Genomic DNA, 10,578 nt, shown 5'->3' with positions numbered 1-10,578 from the left:
AATCCATTTGAACCAAATCATACTAAATCAAATCGTTAAAAAGAACAAGGTAATGTTTTACATGTGTACGCTCAGAAAATATTTGGTTATCTAATTGAAGTCGTGTCGGCGTGGGGTCATTTAAGGTGAAGAGATTCCTTACTGACCTCAAACTTTATCAATAGGACTTTTGTGTAACGCTAGCTCAGGTTTCGGTACACTACAACTTCCCAGGATGCCTTGCTTCAGAGGTTAAAATGTGCCGTCTATGAATGTGCTACTTGGTCATTTTGATTTTAGGGAGAATTCTGTGGATCTGAGGAGAATGAAAAATAAGACTTCTTAAAACATTGCTGTGACGTCATGCCTTTGTTCTTGCAGTCTAAAAATTTACCTGTAGCCGTCCGATAATAATAATTACCAGTCTGATAATATATTATCGGACGGCAATGATAACAAAATCGGACGGTATTTAAAAAACAAAAAGAAGAGTGAAATTAAGGTTAAATATGTCCAGAACCCCCCAATAAAAATGTTAGGAAACAAATTCTGGGAAAGCAAACGCAAGGAAATTAAATTGCTACAAAAAAGCAAATCCATGACAAAAAAAATCCAAGTTTAACCCTTCCACAAAATTAATACTTTCCACTCTTTAAAAGAATTTTTGATACAGCACTTTGAATAAGCGAATTTAAATCCATTTCTGCAAAAGAGTCTGCAAATCTCCTTATTTTGTTCCCCGATGGCCACACTTTTAAAACCTGAGAATATTTCCATTATCTAAACTAAAACTTCAGGGTAAAAATCCACATTTTTACTTTCCATGGTGATGGTTATAATATCAACTAAAATTATGTCGGTATCATTGTCAATTTATGCACATCATAAATAAAATTGTTCCCCCAAAAATTTTTCACCACCTGACCCCTGTCCTGCTAAACTAAACGACTGCCATTGAATGAGTGAAATGGAACAAGAGTTCACTCACTTTTTTTTACTGTCTCATTTCTTTTATCTACTTATCAGACGGGTAGAAAACAATGGCTGCGTAAACTCCTATTGTGTTATTATCGGACTCCTCCAGGTAACTTTTGGACATTTAAATGGCAATGTTTTAAGTAAGATATATGCCTCATACTATTCTATATGTAAAATTATCAGACAGTTTTCGGCCCTAACGGGCCTCAAACAGTCTGATAATTTTACATATAGAACAGTATTCGGCATATATCCATTACTTAATATCTATCCTCTAAACCTTACATAAATCTTGCAAATCTTTGTACGAAGATGGCGTTTCAATTTCTCAAAATATTTTTTCATGTTAAGGTTTTTGGTATCAGTTAGCTAGTCAAACATGTGGGGGTTGTTAATAGTTTAATACTTTAATAAGGTATATCTTACGGACAGTAGGTTCATGTCAGGTCACACGTACGGGCCTAGCTACAGGGCCTTACCCAGCCACCTTCAACTGACCAAACTTCATATGCGGCATGAGAATTCATTCATAGGTTCTTGCTTCAGTGGCATTTATGCACTTCACCAGGCCATAAGCCGTTATGCGTGTCGGAAATCACACCATTTCTGACCAGCACGCACGATGTTTCTCCAAGAAAGTTCCTCATAAAGATCATCATAAGCTTTCGTGATATAAACTCTGCAAATGGAGTCTTGCATTAATCTTAATTATTTTATAAACAATTTGCAAATTTTTACACTTGTATTTTAATGGTACATTTGAACCCTTATCAGAAGATCTGTTAAACTTAATTTGATTGAGAAGAAATTATTACAGTGTTTATTTTTGAAATGGCGAAATACATGTTTACCACTATAGACATGCTTCTAATATTTCTAAAATTATCAACGTATCATATGGTTTATCTGTATTTTAAAAGCTTGTTTTCAATATAAATATAAATTTCAGGCATTGAAATATATAGAAAATAAGTTGTACTTCTTAAATTACATCACAATATGCATATCCTAGCTCAGAGCTAAATTAGGACTGTCCGTTCGTATTATAAAAATATTTTGATCGACAGATAGGAAAACTGGGTCACACTATCATTAAAAGTGAATAATAGTAATTAAAGATTCAGTAATATACACATACCATCAAATATGTTAGTAGAGGAAAAGAATCGTGACTACAGAATCAATTAATAAGTTAGAGCGGAAAATCTATATCATGTTACCCAGTAATAATCAAAGTGATGATACGGTTCCCTACGTGTTCATTGTGCTATGATAATTATGTATTTTAAAATAGATGCTATATACTTTAGGTCGCTGGTATGCATACGTTGATGAAGTTGTGTGCAATTTGAAATGAACAAAATCATAATCAATTATTTATCAAAATACGTCATCCGTCTTTAATATAATTTATATAGATACATGTATATATAAAATGCCGGATCTTTTAAATGTTGCTCATTCAACATCAATTTAATTCTTCTCCATAGTTGTATTAATTGCACTGAAAATGTACTAAATATAATTATGCTGGTGAGCCATCTGTATCAATAGTATGACAATTTGATCTATAAGAGTAGGCTAAGTGTGATTTGTTTATTCTATTAATAACATTCAGAATAAGATTCAACATGACGAAAAAAGGAATAATTTGAGTAAAATTAATGAATAGAATTGCGAGTGAAACGTATAATATTATTTCCTTGACGCGGACTTTGATTCTTCTTTACCCCACCACTACCCGGTTCCCATAATAACACGAATAAATAGAATATCTACAGTAACGTACAAGAAGTATCATTTTGGAAAGGCAGTCAGAATTAAGGGGGGGGGGGGCAAATTATCTTTTGAGAAAACTTAATTTAACACAAAGTCTCTAAGATCCTATTTTCACAAACAAATTCTTTTTGAAAAGTACATATGTTTGTTTCACTGTACTGTCATCAACATCTTGAAAGGGGTTACCAACCTAATGAAAAACCCTGTTAACAAAAAGTTGAGGGACCAGGCCTCCTACTTCCAATGTTACGTGCCAAGGTAAAGGATTTTGGAGGTTCCTGTTAGCATCAAAATAAGGCATCTTCCCTTTATTATTTTTTCCTTCAATAGTTGATGCAAATACCTGCTAATTTATTGCGTGTCTTTCATGCATTTACACACGTTCTTCCTGACTGAACAATTTCACGATTGCATATTTTAAGCAAATCGATTGCGTATATTTCTACTGTAAACTCCTATTCATCCAAAAATGGAAGTAGGGGCGTGGTTCTACGACCTAAAGACCATTGTTGTAACACAATTTTTCATTGGTTTATGAAAGGGTCACGACGTATTTTTGTCCAATGAAATTCTTTTTGCTGACGCACTGCGCTAGCAGGTAAACAAACCCTCCGTTGACTGCCTCAACGTGTACGCTGGCAAAACAAACGAGAACTGTCAAAGCGATAACAAGTGTTTCTACACAGTCTGAATTTGAAGATGGAGAATAGCGGTGTTTTTAATATTGAACAATTAATTCAAGCTGCAGAGTATCTGGAAAGGAGAGAGAGAGGTAAATATTGAAAAAAAATGTTGATTTTGTGTTTCGCCACGTCATTTGGAAGTGTTTAATTTTTGACAGTTAACAAGGAGGAGTACGTGTGAGTTCACATGGATTTATCTATTTTTCAGAGGCTGAGCATGGTTATGCTTCTACTGCACCTATGCCGGAATATTTAGCTAGCAAAAAGAAAACAAAACCAAAGAAATCTCAGGGAAATCGGTATGTGGAAATTCTTCTTTCGATTTTGTTGATTACTCAGCTTTCACGTGTACGAAAGCAGTCGCCATTTTGAAATCAGCTGACATAGTCGTTGAGTTTTATTTCCTTTTGCTGTGGTATTTTTGATCCGATGATATTTTTTCATCTATAATTAGCTCATTGAAACTTCAAATAATTATTTTCCTTCAGAAGTTTTGCTCGTTCTCGTCTGCTTGTTGCATATTTTTTAGTTATAGTAGCCTCCTGCTGACTGTTCATATGACCTACTTCGCCATCTTGGTTTCACGAAAATTCAAAACAAAAAACTTTGAACAGGGATAGGGATATATATGAGATTTGTTACAACTGAGATTTTTAAAGAAATGAATATGTTAATATAATTTCTAAAAGTTAAACCGCATTGGAGTTTATTCTGATTTTTTAAAACATGGAGAAAAACTCTGTGCGGTGTCCAACCATTAGGACACGTAGTAACGGTCGTTTAGGAAAAAGGCGCACACATGAAAATGTGATGCATGCTTATTTATATATTCAAAAAATGTATAAAGTTTCTTTGAAAACTGAATCATTTAAACACGGTGCAAAACTTTATATATAATTTTTATTATTTACTGGAAAAAAGCGCAAGTAGGCAAGAAACCGCCAAAATAGCACAACCATCTGCTGCTAAGGACAGGTGTTTGAATATTTCCAATATTAGATCCAAATTTACATGGCATCAGAATAAATAACCATTAATTTAAAAGGAAAAAAAACTAAAAGACAGAAAACATCAATTTGAATCAAGTATGTGCACTTTTCTGCAAGAGTATGCAGATTCAGAGTGCACAAACAATGCAGTGTACATGTGCAGAAAATGCACGTGGTGGTTTGCAGACTTGATTATTGTTGTGTTTGGATAGTTGACCCTCAATTATCTCAATAATATGGGATATTTCTGGAAAAATTGCATTTAGCAAATGAAATGATAGGTCAGTGATAAAAGACTCCTTGTGAAATCTGTCTATTGAGGCTATATAACATTGAAGTTTTAATTCAAAAATTTTATTTTCAGATCTACACACAACGAATTAGAAAAGAATAGGTGAGTTAAATTACAATCATCTTGGAAACTATAAACATGCTGGTTTATGTGGGGCATGTCGGCCAAAACTACAAAAATCTGATAGTGTGTGGCAGATCACATGATCAAAACATTTAAAAAATCCCTACTAGCCAAAAGCTGTTTAGCACAAAGTGAACTTGACCCAGATTCTTTTTATATCTCAAGTGGGCGTAACTGTACTGGAGAAATTCAGAATACTTAATCAACAGTATTGTGTATTGTTGGCTGGTGAAACGGTAAGAGCTGCTAGTCAATATTTATGAACATGCAGTTATGGGAGTAAATAGTATATAAATACACAAGCCCCAACTGCCTTGTTTTTGTTGACGGCCTTATCAAGTAATTGATGGAGGACTTGGTTAGAGTGACCCAGCCTTGAGCAGGCTAAATGAAAATACAGCCTGTTTTCTATCCAGTTTAATTGGCAGGGAAAAATGTAATGATCCTACAAATGTGGTCATGCACCGAAATCTGCATGATCAGCTGTGCTGGCCTTTGAAGTTTGATGTTTACCAAGGAAGAGTAAATAATGCAGGGGAATTACCAAGCTTTAATTGGCCAAAGATATTTTTTGAAATAACATATGAATGTGATTAGATTAGATCTTCACTGTGTGTGCATACTTTGTAAAATACTATTGACAGTTCAAAAGTTAATGATTTTTTTTTTTACTCTTTTTTTTTCTTGGTTGTAAATTTTTCTCTTTTTTTTGCCTTCAATGACAACTTTTTTTTCATCAATAGGAGAGCACATTTGAGGTATTGCTTGGAGAAATTAAAAGATATTGTGCCCGTTGGTGGTGATTCCTCCAGACACACAACCTTGGGATTATTAACAAAGGCTAAAAGTTTTATCAGAGTAAGTAATCAGAATTTTTTTTCAAAGGGTTATCTCACTTAGTGTGACATCAATTTTTTTTTAACAGTAAGTTGTAAACATATGTAATAACAAAGGCTGATTTATTCATGATGCCTCCAGGAAATAGGAACTAATAGTGAAATTCTTTTATCTCATGCTGGCTGGTTTTGATCATTAGAAAGATATTACTGTTCATCAGATATCAGAACACTTGTGTAACAGTATTGTGCGTACAAGTACATGTGCTTCAATTTTTAATGGCATAATAAATTTTAATTTTTTTTATTTATTGTTTATATTAGAGGTCATATAAACATTTCAAGGTGAAAAATGAATGGGATGCATATTATGAAAAAAATGTGCATGTTGACATTGCAGGTTTTTTTTTTATCTAATAGTATTCATTTTATTTATTATTTAGAGGAATTTATTATTTTTACTTTTTTTATTGCCTTTTCTTCTATAGATGTTAGAAGACAGAGAAAGGAAAAGTCATTCAGCCAAAGTGCAATTGAAAAGGGAACAGCAACAGTTACAGAAGAGATTAGAATCCCTTATGCAGGGCCAGTACAGGCGACAGGAACGCAGCATCAGTGAATGTAGTGCCACCACCAACTCAACTACCTCCTCCAATTCTGAAACCGGTGCGTATAATTTCCTCAGATTTCAATTTCGCAATCTACTTGGATTTTTTAGGGGGGGGAGGGGCTATACAGTTTGCTGTTTTGTGTAAAACAAAGAAGATAAGCAAGGAGGAAGTTGGGATGTTAAAGCACACATGAAATAGCAAATTTAAAAAAAAAAGTAAATGGGAAGACTTGAAATTTAAAAATTTTCTTAAAATCTACCCTTTGAACGTGGTTGTACTTGTTGATAGATGTAGGATTCAAGAGGCCAAGACACAGCTTCTATAAGTGACAAGTTGATTTTAGTGATAAGGAAATGTTTACTTCCATGAATATATAAATAGTAACCCTTTCATAACTGTTGACCAAGCAAATACAGGAAGTTAACCACCTCTCAATGAAATTGTGTTAATGAAATCACGTATAGTAAAATATGAATGTAAATTTTTCATTTCAGATGAAGTTGACATTTTAGGGTATGGAAGTTCAACAAGTGATACGGATGAGAGCTGTGGCAGCGATGGTTATGATTCCAAACGATTAGTATTAAATTCCTCTCCATATCCAGAGTCCCTATGAAAATAAGTGAGGTCTGCATGTATGTCAAAGAGACAGAGGGAAGATTTTTTTTTCAATTTACTCTCAGAAAATATGTGTTTGTTTGTGTAAATATATGTGTATGAATGTATTACTTGTAGAGGAAATTCAACATTTTTTTTTAAAGATCTGTTATATATAGTGTACAAAGAATTGGATTGTGTATGCTGTTGAAGAAGGGGATGCAATTTTTTTTCTGGAGTTGAGAATGAAAAAAAACGAAATATAGTCATATCTTGTAACTTTTCTCTCGTGAAGCCAAATATTATATTTCTGACATTTTAATTTTTTTTCCCATGTTGTACAAAGAGCAGTGGACAATATTCTTTAGCCTTTTTTCTGCAGCTTAAGTCTAATCAAGTGTACATTTATAATTCTGAAATCTATTGCTGTTTATTTAATAGTGAATTTTCAAAGCTTATACAAAAGAACTTTTTAGTACCATATTTAACCTGTTTTTAAAGGAAAATCTAGAGGCAGTAACTGTGACCTAGACAATTTAAAAAAAGAGACACCTATTACTGCAGTCTGATTGAATTTGAAAAACTGGGTTAGCTGATAATACTCAGTTTGTTTTTGCATGTCGATGGGCTATTTTTTCAGTACGTGGGTACAGAATGTGCTTTACTGCAGAAGTCTTGCCAAGTTTTTGGAAGGAAAGTACTTTTTAGTTAAGGGGTGAAATATTTTATATATTCTTCTACGATCATCAGGAATAATAGCTACGCAAAATATGATGTAAAGCACTATTAAAGAATATTTCACTGCTTGAAATACATTTGTTTTAAGGGGATAAGAAATATTCTTTACCAAATTGGCTTTGTTAAATATTCAGGGTTATTTTTTTGCTGTTGTGCAAATATTGATCTCAAAGAGGGAAAAAAAGCTGTCTTGTGTAAAGTTGCTGAATGATACGAGGATTTTTTCCTCTGCGCTGGCTCTCTATGATATTACACATCAGGCCAACTAAGGAAGCTATCGTCCACCCTAAGTCTTCTGATGTAACCGGTGTGCCCAGTTTTCAATAAATAGGGAACTTCATAGGAATATACAGCATTTTTTCTCTAATATTTTTGTTGATTTTTTATGTGTTTGGTTTACCTGTGCAATTAGTGTGGGTTTTATTCCAGAAGTGAAAGTTATGTATCATTTCAAAGAAATAGTTTAACTGGATTTTCTGTAAATACGATTTTTGCAAATTCTGTAAAAATTCCAAAATTGGGAAGACTTGGATATGAATTTTCCCCAAGGCAGCATATGAAAGGTTTGCAAAAAATTTAAAGACAGAGGTCCGGGGTTATTTTACTGAAAAAAATTATAATATATTTATGTAATTGTATTGCCTGTCCTATTTGTATATAAATAATTTATTTTTATCCTGTAAAGTTAACTTATTGAAACACTTTTTAAACTTTGTAGAAGGGAGCATTTTCTTCTGCGCCTTTTAAAACTTTTTTTTTTGTGGAAATGTTGGCCCATGAGACGGATTTTGTCTTGCCCGATATTTCTGTAGTGTGAACAGGGCAGGGAGGAAAAAACTTGTGTAAATAGTGGTAGTGACAAGATATTTTCTCATGAATCAACATTTTTATTTATCCTTGAAAAAAGTTTTACAAAGATTATATGAAATAAAGCTATTTACTGTGATAATGGAGGTGAAAGATATTATGATGGAAAATCCTTTTCTCTGTTCAGTTATTTGATTATTACTGTTTGTTTGTTTGTTTGTGGTTTTTTTTTGTATACAAGAGTGTGAATCATCGGAAGCCTTAAGAATTATACCACACACAATTTTGAATTGAACAGAGTAAGGAGTTTTGGAGGTTGCTACTTACGCAAAAAGTTTTTTTTTTTTACTCAATGATATCAAATCAAACTTGTTACTCTTGACAGTTAAATGTTGTTTTATTGTGCTATCCTTAAAATGGACAATTTGGTGCGATATCTAGAAGAACATTGATCTACAATATGTATAAAAGGGAAAAAAGTATCAGAAATGTTATAAAACATGATCCAAGTAACAAGTTTTAAATTTCTGTGAAACACTAATCTCTGATATTTTAGTAGACAATCAGGAACAAAAAGCAGTTTAAGAAATAATGCATGTGTATATAATATATATATATTTGTGAACCAAATCCAGTGGTGATGTGAAGAAAGACGCAGTCATTTTTGTATGTTTCTGCCATGTATATCTATATAAAGAATTCCTTGCCATTCCCGGTTAAAAAAAAATGTGTAATCTCGAGATATATGAGATATGTTGTGACAAAGCACTTGGAATTGAACAGAAAAAGTTTGGTGCAAAGTGAACAAGTATTAAGATTGTATGAACTTGCTTGTTGAAGAAAAAAAAGGAGTTGTGTATTAACATGCTGACATACTTGAAAACATCATTTTTACCAACTAGGTCATTTGATGGCAAATCTGTAAACAGACCGGGATTTAAAAATCCCACAGTATATTTGGCTGTATATGTTGCATATTTTGTTTTTTTCATCAATTGAGGTACCATGCATGCAGACTTGGTGATGATGTACAGTGGCCATTTTGATCTGCCGAGTTGGACAAAGATTTTATTGCAAAATCTGTTCAGATTTTTTTTTTGTTTTTATCTGTGTACTAAAGAGGTAGATCAAATGGAGAAAAAAGTCATTTTTGTGTGACTTAAGGATTTATTTACATAAAAAAAAGCTGAAAAAAAGAATTGTTATTATATAGTGGATGGACACTAGGTACATGTACATGTATGTATATTGTATGTATGTGATAAATAAGAATGATCAATGTGTAAGTTAGTTCAAACCCATAGAAATCATTGTGTATACTTGTCAAGTTGTCCATTATTGTTTTACCCAGAAATGGGGAATAAAATTCTATTGAAATCTAACCTGATCTCATTTTTCTTGCGAAGTATTTTATTGATATGCATGCATTGCTCACTTTTAAGAAACTTGGAGAGCAAGTATACATGTATGTATACAAGAATAACTAGGCACCAGGATATGCAGAAAGTTTGGCATTGTATTTTGCCATATTCTAGCTACACATTTTGTATAATTTCCAATTAAAAACATGAATGGAAAATCTTGAGCTGATATTATTGTGGACAATGGGAAGAGTCAGGAAAAAGAAAAGATGACTGCACATCTGTATAATTATAACGATGACTGATGTAAAGAAACTACGTCATGTATTACCTAAATAGGTATATATGAAGTATTTTAAGCAGTGAATATTTACTTAATGAATAGATTGTTCAGTGCACAACCTTTTTTTATCTGTATAATTTAACTAAGATGATATGGTTCTACAAGTCTGCAGTTTGTCGGATTTGTATAGGTGATGCAGATCAAATGAACTTCACTGCAATTAAAACCTTTCAAGAAACGGTTTGTGGGTCAAGATTAGCTTTCTTTTTCAGATCATTTCTTGTTGATCTGCATACCCAGTAGATTTTACAGGATGAGTGCAATATCACTATCATTGTCAGGCAAAACTAGAATCTATAGACAACCTTTTTTTTTTTTATCTGACCCAAGTCTAGCTTATGTTTACTGTAGTAATATGCAGCAACCTAGGGTAACATGTACTAATCATAGGTTAAATACATATGCCAAGTGCCTGATCTCCAGGCATACCACCAACTGCTACTGTGGGCATAAAAGCCTGTC

General features: G+C 32.9%; 1 protein-coding gene across 1 annotated transcript; it reads left to right on the top strand.

The window, feature by feature from the left end:
• The first annotated feature begins 3,347 nt into the window (after positions 1–3,347).
• LOC134260990 (max dimerization protein 1-like) lies at positions 3,348–9,794 on the top strand. The gene is made up of 6 exons (XM_062743486.1): positions 3,348–3,508; positions 3,628–3,718; positions 4,773–4,802; positions 5,567–5,681; positions 6,148–6,325; positions 6,765–9,794. Exons 1-6 carry the CDS (start codon positions 3,436–3,438, stop codon positions 6,884–6,886), a joined length of 609 nt encoding a protein of 202 aa, XP_062599470.1. The 5' UTR covers positions 3,348–3,435; the 3' UTR covers positions 6,887–9,794.
• Positions 9,795–10,578: the final 784 nt, after the last annotated feature.

This window comes from Saccostrea cucullata, unplaced genomic scaffold, assembly GCF_032062105.1.
Source record: "Saccostrea cucullata isolate Sc308-1 unplaced genomic scaffold, CSIRO_AGI_Scuc_v1 ctg603, whole genome shotgun sequence".
Lineage (NCBI taxonomy): Eukaryota > Metazoa > Mollusca > Bivalvia > Ostreida > Ostreidae > Saccostrea > Saccostrea cuccullata.
Note: the sequence above shows the minus strand (reverse complement) of the source record. Positions and strands in the feature narration are given on the sequence as shown.

What these genes read in the sequence shown, in the direction of transcription:
- LOC134260990 (XM_062743486.1), top strand. Translation starts at nt 3,436, where the DNA reads ATGGAGAATAGCGGTGTTTTTAATATTGAACAATTAATTCAAGCTGCA. An exon ending in AGGCTAAAAGTTTTATCAGA is followed by an intron (nt 5,682 to 6,147) that starts GTAAGTAATCAG and finishes TTTCTTCTATAG; the next exon opens with ATGTTAGAAGACAGAGAAAG. An exon ending in CTCCTCCAATTCTGAAACCG is followed by an intron (nt 6,326 to 6,764) that starts GTGCGTATAATT and finishes TTTTCATTTCAG; the next exon opens with ATGAAGTTGACATTTTAGGG.